General features: G+C 39.5%; 1 protein-coding gene across 10 annotated transcripts in view; it reads left to right on the top strand.

The window, feature by feature from the left end:
• The first annotated feature begins 10657 nt into the window (after nt 1-10657).
• Nucleotides 10658-21642, top strand: part of CADPS2 (calcium dependent secretion activator 2) — a 516958-nt gene continuing 505973 nt past the window's right edge. For 6 of the 10 annotated variants that reach the window (XR_004682085.1, XM_035021016.1, XM_035021014.1 and 3 more), the window contains exon 1: nt 10659-11074. Coding sequence is in view for 9 of the 10 variants with exons in the window: in XM_035021016.1 (XP_034876907.1) it covers nt 10736-11074 (339 nt within the window). In the remaining variant the exon portion in view is untranslated. Of the gene's footprint in view, nt 11075-21642 lie in introns of all 10 variants that reach the window. The other 4 variants (XM_035021019.1, XM_035021012.1, XM_035021011.1 and 1 more) reach the window with 2 other exon arrangements.

Here is a 21642-nt window from a genome sequence, read left to right as displayed (position 1 = left end):
CTTTCAGGAACACACCTCCCCTACAATGGTTTCTATTCCTTTGGCATAAGATTGTTTATCTTAAACGCAAAGGATCCTGTAACCAATTTTTAAGTACTCTCTTTATTAAATCTGCTTATGAGTGATAATTAGATAGGATATGAAATATTGCTTCTGATTACCTCACCCTAAATCAGAAATACATTATACAATCAGCACATCTTAAATTACCTTTCCCTTACCGGTTAAATAATCTTACTACATAGAGAAAATTATTGAGTTAGTTCCTCTATAGTTCTTCAACATTTGAAAGGAAGTTCTTGCATGTGATGTCATTTCTAATTTCCATCAAATTGGATGTTTCAAAGGACTTTTAAAGACTATTGTTAGACTTGGTAGAAATTGATACAGTATATAATTCAACTGCTTCATTTGTCTAAGATGGTATGTGTAAAGTGGTTATTCTTTAGAAAATGTCAGTTGAAATGAGGATTTCAATTATTTTTTTCACCTAGAGTTGGTGACTAAATCTGGGGTAAAGTCATTTTAGCAATTGTGTGATATATGAAAAATAAGTACGTAAAGATTCTGGTTACACTTATACCAACAACTCTACAGCATAAGACTTTTCACAGGTTAAATGCTAACCTAGTCTTGTAACCATATTTTTAAAAGATGTATTTTAGCATTCAAGTGTCTGAGCAAATTAAAGATACAGCACCATCTTATGGATATTTCTATATCTGTAAAATTTGGAAACGCAAAAATCATTTTGAGTTTGTGAAGGGAAATCTTTATCAGAAAAAAATTGCAGAAGGAGAATATTTTAACATAACAAAGAAAAATGATATAGTATCAAATAATCTGAATATATGTGTGCACGTATGAATGTGTGTGTTTCTGATGGCATGGTAAATGAAGGCACAAACTGAGATTTGTAATTCTTTTTCCTTTCAAAATTAGGAATTCTTTTTTCTTTTTTAAGATTTTTATTTATTTATTTGACAGAGAGAGAGAGCGCGCGCACAAGCAGGGGGAGTGGCAGGCAGAGGGAGAGGGAGAAGCAGACTCCCCGCAGAGCAGGGAGCCTGATCTGGGGCTCGATCCCAGGACCCCGGGATCATGACCTGAGCTGAAGGCAGATACTTAATTGCCTGAGCCACCCAGGCACCCCCAAAATTAGGAATTCTAATAAAAAGAAAAATAAACAACTTTCATTACGATATAAATTCATAACTTTGTGAAATAAGACATGAAGCCGAGGATACTGTCAGTCGCTAAATGACACCGCAATGTCACTGATTATCACCTTGCTAAGATGCTTTAAAACTGCAGAACTACTGAGAAGTAGAAATGTTACTAGCCATGAATCACACTTCCTAAAGAATGCCGAGAAGTTTAGGTGATAATAAACCTTTTAACTCTCTGCAGATACTATGTAACTGGTAATAAAGTCTCCTTATGTTTATCTAGTATTTAAATGTTTTCATAAGTGATTTATGCCCATTACTATGTTTAGATTTTAGATGAGGATATTTTTGAACAAACATTTCTTAATAATCCTTATTATTGTAATGTAGAACACAAAGCCAGTTTAAGGAGATTACAGAAAAATTGATGAACAAAACTCCCCAATTAATTGTTAAGGTATAGTTAGGTATGTATGGTTCATATTCATAACCTTAGTTCACCTTAGTTATCAAGTATGGGCCTTCAGCATTACATGATTTACCTCTTTCATATTTTACAGAGTTACTCCACTCTAAAACACAGATTCAGTGATTCTTAGCTTTTTGTTTTCTTGAACTCCATGATAAAAGCTTTGGAACCTCTTCTTAAGAAAACAGTCCATGGATACCATACATTTTGCATACAATTTTAGGGGCTCTGGACTCCTTGGGGCTCATTCATGCTCTAAGATTTTAAATAATATTCTCCTTATTTTAACATTTATTTCTTTAGGCCCTATTTTAATAAGCAAAAGCCAGGAACTTAATTGCAAAAATATGAAGTCTTCTTGTGGTAGAGAGAATCTATAATTTTTACACACACACACACACACACACACACTCCTATTTGGTTTTAACTCATTTCCCCCCACAACTAAATTATATAAAAAGATCAGTGTAAGCAAAGGGGTTCTTATTGGTTTACTTTTATATAGATTTTATTTTCATGTTATTTACTTCAGAGTGAGATCTAAAAATATGATGTTGTCTACAAACAATATAGAATTTTGGGCTTTATCCAAACAGATAGTATAGTTTCTAACAATATCCTGTTAGGAATCATTTTCTACATAATATAGACTCTTGAATCTAAATTTCTAAATTTCATTTCAAATGGAAACTTGTCAACAATTATTCCTAAAGGTCCACATTAATAGAAAAAATATAACATAAAGTTGAAAAATTCCAAGCATACCATATACATATTTTTGTGTTTACTTCTTAAATGTAGACAGGTGTTTTATGGCTTAATAAGAAACCCAGGGAAATTTAATAGACTTATAATAATAGTATGATGTTTAAATTCAGATCCAAGACACTATATTAGATGTTAAATTTTTAAGTCAGATGCAGAATTATCTCTATATAGAAATAACTTTATTAATATTCTAGAAATATCTTGCTAATTTAATACAATTCTTTAATTTTTGAGAGAGACTGCATAAAATTTATGAAAAATTTAAAAATCTGATCATTTAAAATAGGAATGAAAACATTTTCACAAGCTGTACCTTTAACTGTAATAAGATCCATGGGATATATTTGTTCAACATAGTGTAATACCTACTTTATTCTGAAATAGGCAGAGAGAAGAATATTTGTGAGTGAATATTTGCTGAATAACAACAATGTGTTAGGGGTGCCTGGGTGGCTCAGTCGTTAAGCGTCTGCCTTTGGCTCAGGTCATGATCCCAGGGTCCTGGGATCAAGCCCCACATCAGGCTCCCTGTTCGGCGGGAAGCCTGCTTCTCCCTCTCCCACTCTCCCCCTGCTTGTGTTCCCTCTCTCGCTGTGTCTCTCTCTGTCAAATAAATAAAATCTTTAAAACAACAACAACAACAATGTGTTAGTTACACAATAGTAAAATCAGAAACTTGAAGACTAAGCATTCTCAAAATATGGTCCTTAAACCCCTGGGCATTCCTAAGGCCCTATCGGAGAAGTTGAAAATACTTCCATATGATTACTAAGATGCTGTTTGTCTTTTCCACCGTGTGGACATCACACAGATGCCACCAAAGCAATGGTGGATTCATGCTGGAGCTTTAGCATGGATCAAGGCAATTGCTCCAAAATCCACTAGTACTCACAGTGTTCTTCACCTGCTCACACTCACAGAAGGAAAACAAAAAAGTGAATATCAATTAAAAATTATTTCTGATTAAGCAGTAAAAAAATATTAATTGTGTTACACTTCAACCCTTGGGGATGCATTTAAAAAAATATTCTGTGAGGTGAAATGAGAGGTATATCTAAAACGCTTCTGCTGCATAATGAAGTGTAATGGTTGTCTGGAGGAGAAGGGACTGTTTGAGTTGCAAGCTGAACTAGCTGCTTTCTCATAGAACGCAGTTTTTCCTGGAGAGAACAACTTGACAAACAAATTATAATTATTTATACTTAGATGATCTGGCAGACGTTTGCTCAAACGTGAGTAAAGGGAGCTTGTCAGAACTGGCAGTATGGTTGCTGGTGATAAAATGCAGGCTTTGCAGCAAAAATTAGAATTTGGAAAATTTCTGTCTGCAGTTGTGAGCTTGACAGTTTTCTGGTACTTAATGACTTTTTTTGATGAGATTGCTGGTTATTGACGAATGTACTTTTTTAGGGGTGCTATACAATTAAAGAAACTGTGTCACCTTTTGGACAATCGCCGTTACCCAGGGAACTAGTCTAAGAAAGGTTTATTGACGTGGTTTTAGATTCCACATTGCAACTAATCTAAAAGAAACAACCACTTGTTGAGTTTTGGGGTAATATCAAAATAGAATAGCCACAATTACATAAAAAGGCTATTAAAATACTCCTTCCTTTTTCAACTGCGTATCTATGTGAGATTGGACTGTCTTCATCTATTTCAAACAAGACAATATATTTCAACAGGTTGAATGTAGAAGCAGATACGAGAATCTACATGATTGCTATTAAGTCAGACATTCAAAAGATTTGTAACGTGTAAAATGATGCCACTCCTCCCACCTAGCTTTTGATTTTGGAAATATAGTGGTTTTTCAGAAAAATATATAACTTATGCTATATAATAGGTTTGTTATTATCATGTTTAAATGAATTAATAAAGAACTATCTCTAAATTTTCTTAGTTTTATTTTTCTAATATTAAAAATACTAATAAATATAATCCACAGAACCAAAAGATCTTGGGGTCCTTAGCAACTTTTAAGAGTGTAAATAGGTCCTGAGAATAAGTTTGCTAATCTCTGCTACAAACCAGAGTAATAGTAGTTAATAAAAATATCTTTATTTTCCCCATGTAATGTAATTTGACTATCACTTATAATGTCTCCATAATATCTATATATTGTCTCTATATAACGTCTCTAATAAAAACTCTACCTCAATTTGGTTTGATTTTTTTGAGCATCATTGTTGAAATGGTGTAAGTTTTTTTTTACAATAGAATTTTCATCTCCTAAGTGAGACATTGGCTATATTTCTAGTCAATCAGTGCAATGCTGTCTTTACAGTGTCCTAATATAGTGCTTAATATAGAATAGGCACCCAATAAATATTATCGATTGGCAGAAAATATGTTTAGCAACAAAGTCAATATAAGTTCAAAAAAACGATGAAAGCTAGAGGGAAAAAAACCTCTACTTATTGCTTTATCCATTTGTGATCATATTTCCTAGATTTTACCCATTCCCGTAAAAAACTCATAGTTTGTGTCTTTCTTAACATTTAAAACACAACATCTCTTCTAGGCTAAATGCCCACTTCTCTAGGAGAACATAACCACCACATACACTATATATCTTGAGTTAATGTAAGACTTTTCTCATGACATTTTGAGCACATAGGTCACAATATGCTTCTGCCTTTTCTCTCCTTGTACTTCACAACCAATTCATTTCTGTTACTTCCTCCAAATTTCTCACAAAGTGGAAAGTTAAAGAACAAAACTGCAATCAATCATTAATGAATGGCCACAGATTGAATAGGAACAGAAGGAAAGTAGCTGCTTCTTGTGGGGTCAGACCTTCTTATAAAAATTATGAAATCTCTGAGATCTCAATAAAATACCTTAACACAGCGGTGCCTGGGTGGCTCAGCTGGTTAAGCATCTGCCTTCGGCCCAGGTCATGATCCCAGGGTCCTGGGATTGAGTTCCGCATCAGGCTCCCTGCTCACTAGGGGGTGTGCTTCTCCCTCTGCCCTTCCCATCACTCATGCTTGCTCTCTCTCTCTCTCTCTTTCTGAAATAATAATAAAAAAACACCTTAACACATATTTGGAAGTTTCTTTATTCTGGTTGTTTCAAGACAAATAATTTAGAAATATAAATTCTAAGTTATGTAAAACCCAATAAAAATGCATAGAATCCTTTACTATCTACAGTTTGTTTCTATAGTTCTATGGTTAGCAGTGAGCTAAATAATAAAGCAATTATAATAACAGTAAAATACTAGGCATTTGCTGAGTACTTACTCTGTACCAAAGAGTTTTTTTTAGTACTTTGCATGCATTATCTTATTTAATCTTCACAAGCAAGCCTTTGACTGTATTGCATGTGTATGTGTATGTGTCTATGTATCAGTGTGGACTACTCAATTACTGGTCCATTTGTGCTAATCATTTGCATATATTTTTACCCAATATCTGTAAAAAGTGGAGTCCTAGAACAATTCTCTGCTACGATTCAAATTCTAACTGGAGAGGAGAGAAAGTGAAAGCTGAGCAAAGAGAGGAAAGGGATTTAAATGAAGTTGCCAGGAGAATTATTGCCTCATAAGATATAAATACTCACCTTAAAATCTGTTGTTCTTCTCTGACTTCTGGTAAATGCATATTCTTTTTCTTAGCTGGGTTTGTGAGGTGACAGTTTTCCCATACATATTTGTAAAAATGGTCTTTCTTTTGACCTGAAAAAGATTCCTCTCTGTTGTAATATAATTTTAGCGATAACTAGACTACAAAAAATAATAGACTGCCCAATTCCAAAACACTTAAGGGATATTTTGTGAATTTTTTCGCTATTACCACAGGAGCATATATTACCATAATTTCTTATTTTGCTTATGTCTGTTTCGTATGCATTGCCTCAGGGAGTAACTTTTATTGTTTTTATCTACTCAGAATAGTGCATAGCCTAGAGTGGGTTCCCACAAAAATGTCTGTTTAATGAAAGAATGATTTCATCTGTGACTTGAAAGAGTTAATATCTTCCTTTCAGGTCAAATGCACAAATCAATTCTCAACCAGAACACAGACCCCCTATAGCTATTCAGGTCACACACCTGTTTCCTTAAATATCATTGCCAAATCACATCTTATATTCTATTTTATTACTGTGCATCCATCTTTCCATAGCATTAGAGGTGTTTCATTAAAAAGCAGTGTAAGTTCAATTTGTTTTTATATTCACCTTGACAAAATTAAAAATGAATCATTGAATAAGCTCATGTGTATTTTGTGTATTTATGAAATTGTACAAACCAATCATAGTCTTATGTTGGGCATAATTTATTCAATTATCTGGGAGCATCAATTGATATTATAATTACCTGAAAGGGTAATATTTTTTTTTTAAGATTTTATTCATTTATTTGACAGAGAGAGACACAGCAAGAGAAGGAACACAAGCAGGGGGAGTGGGAGAGGGAGAAGCAGGCTTCCCGCAGAGCAGGGAACCTGATGTGGGGCTCAATCCCAGGACCCTGGGATCATGACCTGAGCTGAAGGCAGACTCTTAACGACTGAGCCACCCAGGCACCCTGAAAGGGTAATATTTAAGGTAGAAATTTGGCAAGAACATCAATGTAAGCACAAAATTAAAAATGTTAATCAAGGGGCGCCTGGGTGGCTCAGTCGTTAAGCATCTGCCTTCGGCTCAGGTCACGATCCCAGAGTCCTGGGATCGAGCCCCGAATCTGGCTCCCTGCTCTGGGGGAAGCCTGTTTCTCCCTCTCCCACTCCCCCTGCTTGTGTTCCCTCTCTAGCTGTGTCTCTCTCTGTCAAATAAATACATAAAATCTTTAAAAAAATGTTAATCAAGAACAATTAATTTTTAATGATCAGGTTGTCTTTTCAGGCTCCTTTTCTTTGAACCATCCCTTAATTGGAGGAGAGTCAGGGAGGGTTCCTCAGAGACCCATCCTTGCCCTTCTTATCACTCTGAATACATGATTTCTGGCCCTAATCATCTGTATCTGTAGCTTCCACTAGCACCAATATGCTGATGACTCCCTTATCCCATAACAAGTTTGAGTAACAGCTTTGCATCTCCAACTGAGCCTAGGATCGCTGTGATAGGCTCCTCAAAACTTCATGTTTCTCCAAACCTATACGTCTTCTAGAAGTCTATATTTCATCTATTATCAGTCAAATTACCCAACCTGAGAATCATATTCTTTCCTTAACCCTCTTCCTCAGCTCCTCATCCATATTCTGTTAATTCCTTTGTCCATCTCTTAAGCTTCCCTCCTCCCTTTCTCTCCTGTTTAAATTCAAGCCCTCATTGTTTCTCCCCCAGATTTTCTTAGTAATTTCACTGGTATTTTGTTTCTGTCTTCACTGCCCTTACCTTGCTCCAGAGTCTGACTCTTAGGAGTTACAGATCACCTTAGATTGTACTTTACTTAAACCTTTATGTATAGCCCCATTTTCTTCAGGATATGGTTTAAATTCCAAAGCATGGCATACAAAACCAGGATGCCTGCCCACTGTCCTGCTCAATGCTGAATTTGTCTCTGACTGTTCTCTAGCCTCACCTCCTCCATCTTCATATATATTCTTCACTTCAGGCATGCCAGTTTACTTGCAATTCTCCAAATATGACAAACAATTTCATCCCTTTGTAAACGTGGTTCCTCCTGCTTCCAGTGCCCTCACCCCAATAGCTCTGAATCATTCTTCAAGACACATGTCAAGCATCCTTCCCTTACTCTGTCCTGCATGAAGTAGTTCTCTGTATTACCATTATCTTTGGGGTTATTGGAACAATCATCAGACTGCAATATCAATATTTATTTTCTCTTTTTTAAAATAAGTTATTTTTTCATTTGTCATTTTTTAATCTACAAATTTAAGGTCCAAGACTGTATCTTGTTCTTCTAAATATACCTAGCATCGTTTTAACATATGTTAGTTTCTTAAGCAATGTATGTTTAATTACTTAAACACACTCTTTGCTGTCTTTTGGATATTTCTTTAATTTATGCCCCTTAAACCATTTTCATCTTCATAGAGAAAATACTGTAGATCTTATTCTAAAAATTATTAGATGTTTTCCAGTGGGGCCCCCAAGGCCTGGAGAAGCTTTAATTTGATAACTATTTTTGGTAGGAAGAGGATAATAAGCTATCACACCAAGTAGTATTAGCTAATTTAAAAAGGAAACAAAAATATACCTTTCCTTGGCAAGAAAAATAAGGGCAATAAAGCTGCTATATTTAAATTACACTTTTATGTTGCTAGGAATTAAACTCTTAGTTATCAGTTTAAAAAATAATACACTTAATACACTGATTTATAATCAGTCAGATTACAATAGAAAAAGCCACATTTGGAACTAGAAAGGACTATCTTGAGTCTTTGTTCTCACAGTTAGTTGTGTAGGAAAGAGGATTCTCTAAGTCTCAGGTTCCTTATCTGTACAAAGGAAATAAAAATGAATGACATTATGTATGTAAAGGGCTTAGTGCAGTCATGGCTACAAAGCCCATAAAACGTAACTGTCATCATCACCATCATCATCAACTGTTAACCGTTGGTTACTTTGGTCATATTAGATAAGCACATTTACAAAACTTTGCAAATGTAATTTGCTATGTATATAAGCAGTAGATACCATGACTTAAATGAGTAGGCTTGCCATTTATTATTTACCTTGCCAAGCATAAAACATCGTCTTTAAACCAGTTTCTGAGATTTCCTCTTCCTTGGCAGTTGGAAATCCGCCAGCAGTAATGCCCTCAATGAACATTTTATCACTGTGGGCTTCCATTAAGGATTGATAAATAGGCAAGATTCCCTAGGAGTAAATATCTCCTTGTCTTTTTACCCCATCTAGGGAGAATGTCAGTAAATGCAGAAGGAAAGCTTCTCTCTTGTGTAGCTAACCGTGGAAGCGGCTTGAAAAGACTGCTTTTTGGCCACAGAGTAGACAAGCTCCGAGCCGGTAGTCACCTGCCTGGTGATATTTCCCCTGAGCTTCAGCATCCCTCCGCTAGCTTGCCTACAGCACACCGCACCTTGTGTTGAATGCACTGTATTTTCTATTTCCCCCTCTCCTCCGGATTAAGAACCTCAGAAGCACAGTCACCAGAGCAAACTCCCAGGTGGTTCCGGCATTGGGACTGAAAAATCTGTGCAGATAAGACAGGCTTCAGGTGCAGCCTCGAGACGCCCCCTTGAGGCCAGAACCAACAATGAGCAAGTGTTTGTGTGCTCCGTGGGCTCGGCCAAACGCTAACAGGGCTGGACACCGGGCGTGTGCTCAAATATTTGTTGGATATATGTCTACCCTACCCAACCTGTTTTGAGTCAACCGCATCCCAACCTATAAAATAATCCAGCTGTGTGTGAGCTGAACCTGAGTGCCGTTTCGCAAATACAAATTCTATCTTGTTCATGCGTCTGCGGGAATAAAAAGTTTAAAAAGGAAGCCTCGCGTGTTTGTTTTCTTTTTTTCCCTCTTGTCAGGAACGTTCCTCTGACTTTGTGATTTGGACTCTCAGCAAGAGCGTCAAACAGCAGCAGAGCAGAGCGAGAGACTTTTCAAAGTCTCTTCCCAACGTTATTTTAAGGTGAGCGGCTCAGGCCCCACTTTCACGCACTTGGGTTCAAGCCTGGGCATCAGGTTCGGGGCTGAACGGTGTTCCGGCCGCTCTCCTCACCTGGGGGTGGGGGTGGGGCGAATGGGGGCAGCTTTCTGGCCCCCGTCCTCCTGCTCCTCGGGAATCTTGTGGGAGAAAAAGGACGCGTGGTGGGGGTCCAGGCAGTCAAGCAAGCCCGGGTGTGCGCACTCCGAGCCACCACGTCCGGCCCTTGCCTGCCTTTGCAAACTGCGCGCCCCGGTACCCGGCACCCGGCACCCGGGCCCCGGCGGTAGCTGCGGCGCGCGCACGCGCACGCGCACTCGGCGACCCCGCGCCCGCTCAACATTTTATTCCACGTGTTGCTCGTTGTGGGAGCCACAGGTTCCCCACCTGCGCCCGGGCGCTCTGGCCGCCCCGCCTCCGCCCAGCGGGCGTTGTAGGATGACGGCGGTGGCGGGCCCCGGGCCGGCCGAGCAGTTCTCGAGGCGCTCACGTTCACCTCCAACGCTAACTCCGCCTATTTAATCCCGGCGGCTCCCCCTCTTCTCCCGGCTCCTGCCCGCCCCCTTCGCCCCGGCGGTAGGGAACATTCCGGTCCCAACTCGACGTGTCCGGAAAGCTCTGGCCAGTTTCCCTTTCGTTCTGCGACCGCTGCTGCCGGCCGCGAGGCTTTCTCAGACCGGCGGGCGCAGCTGCCGTGGGTGAGGCGCCTGGGGGCCGCAGGCCGAGCGGCGGGGCGCCCCGAGCACCATGCTGGACCCGTCTTCCAGTGAAGAGGAATCGGACGAAGCATTGGAAGCGGAGAGCCGCGATGTGCTGGGGGCGGCCGGCGGCTCGCGGCGAGCGCCACCGGCCCCGGCTCGCGAAGGGCGGCGGGACGCGCCGGGGCGCGCGGGCGGCGGCAGCGCGGCCAGACCAGTGAGCCCAAGCCCCTCGGTGCTCAGCGAGGGGCGAGATGAGCCCGCGCGGCAACGGGATGAGGAGCAGGAGCGGAGGATCCGCCTGCAGCTCTACGTCTTCGTGGTGAGGTGCATCGCGTACCCCTTCAACGCTAAGCAGCCCACCGACATGGCCCGGAGGCAGCAGAAGGTGAGTTGCACGCAGGACCGGCCGCCTCCGGCCGCCACTTCCTCCTCTCCGGAGTTTCCTCCTGGGAGAGCTCTGGGTCGCTTGCCCTCTGCCCTTGTTCAACGCGGGTACTATTTTTGTTGGTCTTCGAGGTTCAAGGGAAGACGGTGCTTTAGCTGGCTGGGTATCGGGCTGCAGAGGCCGCGTCCTCCCCCAGCCCCCCCTTCTCGTTGGCAGAAGCTGTCAGCTCGGCGTCCGTGAGACTAACCGGTACGTGGGCTGTGCGGTGGTTGCACCCGGTGGGGCTCCGCTCCGGCCAGGTTAGAACGCAACTCCCATCAACTTAATTTTCTAACAGCAGTGGTGCATTCCTGTCCACCCAGTTCAGCTGGAGCTGGACTTTGCTGTGGGTGTAAATGACTGTAGTTAGGCGAAGCAGGTGGAATCTGGACACTTCTGTTAGCTAGAGAAGCCTTCACTAGGGCGAAGGGGTAGAGATTTTCCCCAGTGAATAAAAAAAGTTAAGCTTCCTATACTGCTGTAAAACTAGGACTTCAAATCCAAACGTTGGAAAGGGTACGCAGTTTTGAAGAGTTGCTGTAGGTTGGTAATTCCTGGTCTGGGCAGGCCTAATGAAACGCACTATTGATGAAAAACAAAGGAGTAGCACATTGCCACTTAATAAGGAATGCTTTTTTTGTATCCCAAAGTGATGAGTTCCAGGTGTAATATTTTCCGACCTTAGTTTTAAAACCAGATTCCATGGGTCTAATGTACTGTAACAGATGAAAGTCATGACTCAAATTGCCCTAATCGGGTAAATGTTCCAAATAAAACATGTCTAGTAAATACTTCTAATAGAATGATGAGCCTAAAGGTTCAGGAGAAATCTATCTCCTTAGTTGGACGATACCTGGAGACCCAGAGAGCTTGTCATTTGCCCAAGGCATATTTAGATGCATAGGTGTTTTCTGAGGTATTAAGTATGTGAGGCATTTCTTAAAAATTTGGAAAGCTTTTGAACTGCCGTCTGAAACCCCACTACATCTTCCACTAAAGGCAGTCTTCCTGCCACCCTCCCACCCTCATTTATCCAGCCTTTAAAAACACACCTAAACCAAGAAAGCTGTTTTGAACCCTTCATTCTCTGGGAGTATTTACGGGAGGATTCTCCACAGCTGTCACCTGATTACAGATCCTTCCAGAACCTAACCTGTAGGTAATTCAGTCACAAGGCTGGAGCTGGAAAAGATGTTGGTACCCTCTAGGCAAATTCCTCATTTTGGAGGAGAGCAATAGATCTAAGCACCATTTCCTAATCTCAAACCAATTGGCACGATTGACGCTACCATTCCTCAGGTCGGTTGTGAGCACCCCATGGAGTTCTTGTGTACCTTCCATCCCACTCATAGGTAAGTACTTCCTCATTGTTTGTATTGCAGTTACCCGTTGCCTTTCCACTCCCATAGGTCCAGCAGCTTTCAACTTCAGTAGTCCTCAACTAAGTGTAGGTAACTTTTGGCCTGTGTTCTATGTGGTTCTATAAAATGCTTCTGAATGTCATCCAGTCATCACGTTGATCATTCATACGTCATTTAAGCTTATTTTTAGTGTATTAAAGTATAAAAATGTATCAAACTAATGTATGGTGATTAACATAACATAGTAAAATGTATGGTTAAACTAACGGTATCTCTGTTCGGACTCTTTAAAAAGACACTGGTAGCTGATACTGTGCTAACTTCACATTTTGTTGAAACTTTCATTTTTTCATAGCTGCAGATCTGACTCATTTAAAAAGTTTCTACAGAACTTCAACTTTCGAACAGGTACATTCATAATACTAAGGAAACTATATTGTTATAACCTTATCCGGGTGTTACCAAATCGAACAAAACCCTGCGTCTCCTCATCTGATCTCTGCAAAAATGTTTGGAATGCTTGGAGACTTCAATTCTGTAAATGTTGAGAGAATTGCATACGGTCAGATTAACTTTTGTGAATTTTATTAAGGGCGAGGCCATATAACAGCCTAAGTGTATTTGCCTAATGCAAAAGGCTCCATTTTTTTTTTTTTTTTTTTTTTTTTTAAATATGCTTACTAAAGAGAGCTGGAGCATTTCTTGGCAGTAGGTTTCCTCCTAGGACAGTGAAGTGGGAATTCATATTCTTGTGAATTTGCACAAGTCAATTAATGCCAAAAACTTTAAGTCTTGAATTATACAGTTGGGTTATATAAAAATAATGGCGTAATTGCAAAATCACTAATTCATCATATATTTTTCTGTATCTTCAAGTTTAGGTATCTAGTAAAAGGATTTTAAAGATTTTATTTGACAGACACAGGGGGAACACAAGCAGAGGGAGCGGGAGAGGGAGAAGCAGGCTTCCTGCCTGAACAGGAAGGATCCCAGGACCCTGGGATCATGACCCGAGCTGAAGGCAGGTGCTTAATGACTGAGGCACCCTTAGTAAACGGATTTAAAGGCTTAAATGTTGTTGAAATGCATATTGTTGCTTACTCAAAAGTTTGAGAATTTTAGAAACTCTCAAATTGAGATCTAAAAGCGTCTTCATTCTATAAATGACAGAAGAGCCTTACCTTGACTGTCTTAGCTCTCTGTTAAGGGCAGGTGAGTTTCCGTGAACTAGAGCTGAGCCCCATTGTGGTTTTGGGTTTTTTTTTGTTTTGTTTCCCTTTCTTGGCTAGAAGGCCCACAAATCAAGTTAGGGGTTTTAGCCAGGAGTTATTTGTGAAAGCTTCGTGGCATTAAACCCAGTTGACTAAAACATGCCTTTGCTTTTCGCTGGAAAATAAGGCCGTTAGGCCCTGTGACTACTGATGGCTAGACCCGGGTACTGACCAAGCTTCGTACCCGGTGGTCACACCACCTGAACGAACATACCCAGGGGTTCATATGTGATACAAATACGAAGTAACCACTAATGGGAAAAGGACTTCAGCTGTGAAGTGCCTAAGCCTGATGCTTATTTACCTTGGTTACCTTTGCACCATCCGAACACCACAGCAATAAACTTTGTATGACTCTAGATCTTTGGTTAAAGGTGGGATCAGTGTTGAAACTACAAAATGGTGACACAGATAATCACAACTGTTTCGTCATAAGGCAAACTATAAAGGCAGTTTGTTGAGCCTTTGGAAAACCCGGGGACCCTGTAGGAAAAAACAGGTGAACAGGTGATTAGAATGTAGGAAGAGTCTGACAAACCTAATGGCCACCGTGGTAGAGGTTAAGTACATTCACTCCTACAGATACGGGCTTAGACTACAGGTCTCCACTTAGATGTACAGGACTTAAAGTGCTAATAGTTTAGCTGTGTCCGTAGGTTTCTAGTGAGTGGTTGCACGGTTTTCGTTGAATTTAGTAAAGTCAGCTGTTGAAGGAGCCAACTATTTAAAAAAGCAGGAGTTAAAAAGACGAAAATATTACCTAATAACTTTGTATGAATCATATACTCATGTTCTTTGCATTTTATGTGCATGGCCACTGTAATCACTAAATTGTGACTTATTAGACCTTCATATAGAATAATCATTCCCACCACTTTGCATAATTTTCTTTTAATTCTAAATTTGGGAAGTGTATGCAAATACTGTGAAATGACAGATGTGGGGGAAGTAAGCTCATTAGGTAAAACTGATCAGGGAGAGTGCATTATAGAGAAATAGATAGTATTGGGTGAAAAAACAAAGTAGGCTCTTTCCTAGAACTGACCTCTGAATGTTCCATTACAATAAAACGGCCATTTTTTATCTCTGGAAATGATAGCCCCTTATGTCTTTAAGTTAATTCTTAGTTAACTGCTTAGATGATCTCCTCCCCCCCCCCCCCAAGTTCAGGGAAAGAGCCGGTTTTCTAGAAAAAAAAAAAAAAACCCTACAGATTTACAAAGGTTGAGCATCCCTTACGTTATGCTGACAGTCCTTGTCTTCATGCTGTGTTGCCCCTCTTTGGTGCCGAAGCTACAACTGTGGCCTTGATGTATTCTCAGCAGAGTGTATCTTACAAAAACCTACCTGGATACGTGGAAGTGTCCGATTTAGTCCATGTTTCAAAGAATTAGGTATAGTTTGGGGAAAAGGAACAAAAGCAAAGTCGTCTAATCTTTGGAAACTAAAGTTCTTAAACACATGGATTTTTGCCTTATTTTTAAGATTTTATTTGACAGCAGGAACACAAGCAGGGGGAGTGGGAGAGGGAGAAGCAGGCCTACCACAGAGCAGGGGGCCCAATGTGGGACTCGATCCCAGGACCCTGGGACCATGACTTGAGCCAAAGGCAGACACTTAACCGAGCCACCCAGGCGCCCCTTGCTTTATTTTAGTGAGTGTTCATGGGGAGGCAGAGAGGGGGAGAATCCCAAGCAGACCCTCCTCTAACTGTGGAGCCTGATGTGGGGCTCAGTCTCACGACCCTGAAACCAAGAGTCGGACATTTCAACCGACTGAGCTACCCACGCACTCCCCCCAAACATGCTTTTGAGATCTCCAGGATCCCCCACCAACCCTTGTAAAGGAAGCCATAAAAACAGTAATACCTGTTGGTACAAAACTAAGGACGGCCGAGCAAAACTGTTAATGCTGCTATCCAACCTGAGGGACCAGCAGTGTAGGAGCCCAGTAGTATGCCTTGCTTTCTTGTTTGCAGGTTTCCAGCAGCTGATACAAAAGTCTTTAAAAAAAACAAAAAACCACCCTCTTCGGGAGTTAGGATAATTAATCCCATGTGCTCCTGAGGCGTTGGTACATGATGGTGCAAATGTGGAAGGGGATGGGTTAGGTTGGCTTTTAATAACCAGGAATACGTTGTCCTCTGGGGAGTGAGGTGGAAACCACATTAAAGCAACCTCAGACTGGACTTCAACAGTATCTTGGGAAGATGTATGTTGCTTCAATTCCTTTAATCCTCCACAGGGTATCTTGAGGCCATAGCACTTAATTTTATGGAATGAGTTGTGCTAATGAGAACTCAAATGGATTAAGTGATATTGGCATTGGCTTCTTTCAAAAATGAAATCAGCTGTACTTGTGATATACCGTGACTGCTTATAAAGTGAAATAAAATAACGTAATCCTCTTTTCCCTCTTTAGTTTTTTCTTTTAATGGAAACCGTTCCCTTTATTTGTACACTCACAAGATAAATAGCACAGTTTGTAAGGTCATTAAAGAATTTTAAAATGAAAACTAATTGCCAGGCTATGAAATATGGAAATTCTGAGTGGAAAATCCCACCAGTTATCATTTGGTAGTGAGGCAGGCCTCTTGGATGATTGTGCTATTTCGTATGCATTTCAAGTTTATTTAGACCTTTGGGAAGGAAGTGGTGGGTCGCATAGTCCTGTGAGCTTCAATCTTTAGGCTATAAAAGTCCTCATGACTGACTAGTGGATGTATCATTGGAACAAAGGGCACCTTCCCAAAGTTAGGAATGTTTAGGAATCAAATTATGAAACCATTGTCCTAAATTGGTAACACTTCATTTTAGGACTACTGTTTTGGTCCCTTTGTTTCAAAATCAGCTAAGGAGTTTGGTAGGATTTCCTTTGAAAACAAAACCCCAAAAACCAAAAACCTGTGATTTCTATCTTCAGCTGTGTGTTAGAATTACCTGGAGAGCTCTTAAGAATCCCATCATCCAATTTGCACCCCTAACTAATGAAATCGGTCTCTGAGGTTGTAGTCTTAAAGCTTCCTTGGTGATTCCAGTGTACAACAAAGGTTGAGAACGGCTGCTTGTTGTCATTAAAGCTACAGGGAACTGAACTTATTTTAACCTGGGCAAGGTGAAAGTATTTGCAGTAATGAGATTATTGAGTAAACCAGTATTCCATATTAAGGTAAAGGCAGGAGGGATGCTCTAAGCGTGGAACCAACCTATCCAAATAATAATCTAGACTTTATTGAATCAATACAGTGGGAGACCGGTACATGTTAGACTTCTAAAAAGGTCTTTAATTAGGTAATATGCTAGAGGCGATTAAATTGCATTTGCAATTGTGTAATTCACTATAAAACCACAGATCCCAGATTTAGCAACAGAAAATATAGGATGCTCAGGGTAAGCCTGAGTGTTGCCTTCCATCCCAAAATAAACTGGGGGAGTATAGTGAAATCTGAGTAGGAGTTGACACTGAGTAATGCCTAACTGAAGAGTAAATTTCACCAAGGTCTTTCAAGATCATTAGTGGGAGGAATATTTCTCCTGTGTATGTGGTAGTACCTAAAGGTCTTTCAAAAAGTAAATTTCAGAGGCATTCTTAAATAATTCTTTGAAGTACTTAAACAGTTCTAAATGTTTTGAGATTTGTGTGTAGTCTTTTGGCAACATTTTAGCATTAGGTAGACAGTATGGAAAACCTATTTCAAGTTATGTTAGTGTCAAGTCAGTGTTGTATACCTGAAACTAACATTGTGTATCAACTATAATAAATTAAAAAGCATTAATGGGTTAAGTTGGTTTGCGTTTGGGAGTCTATTTGTAGGGCATCATTGATGGTCTTTTTGAAATTTTATATCCTTTGTAAACCTTATGGTTTGAATATTTTCATTTTCTAACCTTCAAGTTAGTGATGAATCTTTACAATGAAAATGTTACTGGGGCAAAGGGTATGACCAATTTAAAGGCTATCTTTCCAGTCTGGTAGCTGAGATGATAGTTAACTTGCTCTTAGCTGATTGTGAGGATGAATGTATGTGTATGGTCTAATATCCTTTCCCCATTTTTCTATTGAGATACTGGTTTTACTGATATGAGCTCTTATCAGTACGTTGAGGATAGCGTTCCTTTGTGGAGGGGGTTTCTATGATCTTACTGTTGTTAGATCTACTTCGATTTTTTTTTTTCCCCTTAACATTGAGTTTCTTTGACAACTTCCCATCTAGAATTGTTTGAAGCAAGGAGTTGACTTATTCCCCTAAATGGCTAAGCAGTTCTTGCAGCCTAATTGATTATGCTCTACTTCCATTACTACGCTGTAAGTCAAGTTCATATTGTTTCCTTCATTAACTCATTGGTCAAATATTTATTATGCCTCTACTTAACACTATCAGATGTTTTGGAAATACAGTAAGGAATAAAACAAGCAGAAATTCCCTCACAGTCTAGTGTTCAATAACTTACAGATTATATGTTTTTCTTTATATCTTTCCCTAGGTTACCTATTCTAATTGATCTAGTTCTTCCTATTGCTAGTATCCTATAATTTTGATTTAGGATAATCCTGTATTTTAATAACCTGATGGGATTAGTTCCCATTTGTCAAATTCTTTTCATCCTGTCTCCTCCCCCCCCCCCCCCGACCTTTTTCTTAATTGCAGCAGTATTGAAACAGCTAGGAGATCATTGTCTTCAAGGGCCTGGGCTTCATTCTTCAGTAGTATCCATGCATTGTATGAGGATGGCATTTCCTGTCTTTGGGTGCTGGCTTTTTCACTAGTAAAATGGGGATAATGGCCACATAGAATTCTTGTTATAATTAAATTAGATGACATATATAAAGTGTTTAGCTTAGTGCCTACTGATGGATATGCTCCAGACTAGATGCTATTTTTTTTTTTTTTAAAGATTTTATTTATTTATTTGACAGAGATAGCGAGAGCAGGAACACAAGCAGGGGGAGTGGGAGAGTGAGAAGCAGGCTTCCTGCCGAGCAGGGAGCCCGATGTGGGACTTGATCCCAGGACCGTGGGATCATGACCTGAGCTGAAGGCAGACGCTTAACGACTGAGCCACCCAGGCGCCCTAGATGCTATTTTTTTTTTTAAGCCTGTTGGGGAAACTATTTTACTAAATTCACTCTTCTAGCAACATAAACATCTCTTAGTAAAGCCTCTTATTTATGTCTTTGTGAAGTTTTGTAGGTTTCATTATGTAGACTGAGGTTTATAACCAAGGTTATTTTTAAACATAATTTTTTATTGTGGCTTATCTTTTTCTATTACTGTTAAATTCTAAACTACGCTATTAAAAAAATTTTTTTTTAAAAACTTAGTATTTTTTAAAGACTTTTGAGAAAGGGAGAGAGAGCGAGAGAAAGCACAAGCAGGGGGTGGGAGGTGGTGCGGAGAGGGAGAAGCAGGCTCCCTGCAGGGAGCCTGATAAAAGGGGCTGGATCCCAGGACCCTGGGATCCATACCTGAGCAGAAGGCAGGTGCTTAACAAACTGAGCCACCCAGGCGCCCCTAAACTAACTTGATTTTAACTGATCATGTTACTGTATACTACTGATTGTTTCAGTAATGATTACCTGATTCTTCTAGATTGTCTATGTGGGTGGCTGAATCTTCTGATAGTAATGACTTGTTCTTTCCAGTAGCTCTACCTTTTCTGTTTGATGTCACTAGTAAGAATGTTCAGAATAGTGTATTTTTTGCCATACCTTTGTCTTTATCCCAGCTTTACTGAGGAATGCTTTTGGTATTATACCAAGGAATACATTGTTAATATTTTAGAATATTCTTTGTTACACTATTTATTACATTAAAAGGATAAAGATACCAGGAATTGACTTTGAATGTTATCAAATTACTTAACATCAGTTGAGGTAATTGCCTAACTTAATTTTACGGATGTGACTAGTTTTCATGTTTTTGTTTTTGTTTTTTTTTAAGATTTTATTTATTTGACAGGGAGAGACACAGCGAGAGAGGGAACACAAGCAGGGGGAGTGGGAGAGGGAGAAGCAGGCTTCCCGTGGAGCAGGGAGCCCGATGCAGGGCTCGATCCCAGGACCCTGGTATCGTGACCTGAGCCGAAGGCAGACACTTAACGACTGAGCAACCCAGCGCCCCTAGTTTTCATATTGTTAAACCATATTTACATTTCTAGGGTAATTGCTTCCTGATTGTGGTTTTGTTTTTCTTTAAAAGAACACTTGATTTCCAGTTCCCTAGACTTTTATTTTTTTTACCTGTATTCAGAAAGGTCTGTCATTTTCTATGCTGGCTGTTGTGACAGGTTTGATTTTTAAGGAATAGTATTAAGTGAGGAATATAAACTTAAGAGGCTTTTTTTTTTTTTTGGGTATATAAGATAACAGATGCTTGTTTGACAGCAGAAAGACTTCACTCATGAAATTAACTATATCCAGAATCTATTTTGGATTTTTCCTCTTCATCGTATTAGCTATTCTCCTTATTCCACATTCAAATATGAAGATCATGACTTCAGAGGATTGGCCATTTCTAGATTTTCAGGTATATTAACATAGTTGGACATATCTCTTGTTTTCTCTACAGTTTTCAGTCTTCAGATTTTGTCCTTTCTTTAAAAAAAAGACTAGGGGGCATCTGGGTGGCTCAGTCAGTTAAGTATCTCTTTGGTTCAGGTCCTGATCCTGGGGTCCTGGGATTGAGCCCTGTGTTGGTCTCCCTGCTCAGCGGAGAGCCTGCTTCTCCCTCTCCCCCTGACCCTTCCCCCTGCTTGTGCTCTTGCTTGCTCTCACTGGCATGCGTGCACGCTCTCTCAAATGAATAAATAAAAAATCTAAAAAAACAGCCCAGATACTCGTTTTTATAAATGTACATGTTAACTTCATAAACTTTGTTTTATAGTTTCTCTTTTCCTAAGGTTTTTTTGGGGGGGAGGGGCTGAGTAAGATAAATGTGGTTCTTTTATCTGGCAGCTTAGGATCCTTTTATTTTCTGCTTTGTAATAAAATGAAAGTATATGAAGCTATGAATTTACCTCTAGATACAGTTTGGCATCAGTTTGTAATATTAAACTTTTGCTAATGTTACTTATTTTTCTCTTGAACCAGTATTAATATAGTTAACTGGAATATTGAAAAATTTCTACTGTCGAAGTTAATTTCTAATTTTATGTTGACAGTGTGATTCACTGAACTATTTGTAGTATAATTAGTAAGTTTTTAAAAATTTAATTTTTTTTAGAGTGCAAGTGGGGGTGGGGACAGAATGAGAGAATCTCAAGCAGATCCCGTGCTGACCGCGGAGCCCCACACAGGGCTTGATTCCATGACCTCGAGATCATGACCTGAGTCGGATGTGTAACCAACTCAGCTACCCAAACACCCCAATTAGTATTCTATCACAAATCATGAAGCAAATTTTCTGACTTTAGGATTTTGTTTTATACATCTAATCATTAGTTTTATAGTAATCATTCCTATCTTGTCTTTATAGTACTGTGTTATCTGGTTATAATTGTATCTTAAATACTTCTGGAAATATAAAGTAAATTAAACTCAAAAGCTTTGCTAAATTTTTAATAGTATAAAGATAAATATATACTTAAAGGGAGTTCCTTTTCACTGATTTTGATTCATTTAGTGTGGTACTGGACAAGAATTCTACTTTGTCCAACTTTAAAGTTGAAATTAAACTGTTGGAGTTTATCAGATACTGATACCCATAATATACCTGCTCCTGTTCACCTATATACACACACACACACACACACACACATATAAACACCTACATCTGCATATGCATGTGTGCCTACACACATTTTGAGGTTATTTTATATTGAGAAAAATTAATACAATTTTTGCCTAGTCTTTGCTTTTATAAGAGCTTGAAACCGTCATTGCCAATGTATCCATCTTA

This window comes from Mirounga leonina, unplaced genomic scaffold (assembly GCF_011800145.1).
Source record: "Mirounga leonina isolate KUSES-001 unplaced genomic scaffold, KU_Mleo_1.0 Mir_174, whole genome shotgun sequence".
Lineage (NCBI taxonomy): Eukaryota > Metazoa > Chordata > Mammalia > Carnivora > Phocidae > Mirounga > Mirounga leonina.
The sequence above is the reverse complement of the archived record's forward strand: the minus strand, read 5'-3'. Positions and strand labels throughout refer to the sequence as shown.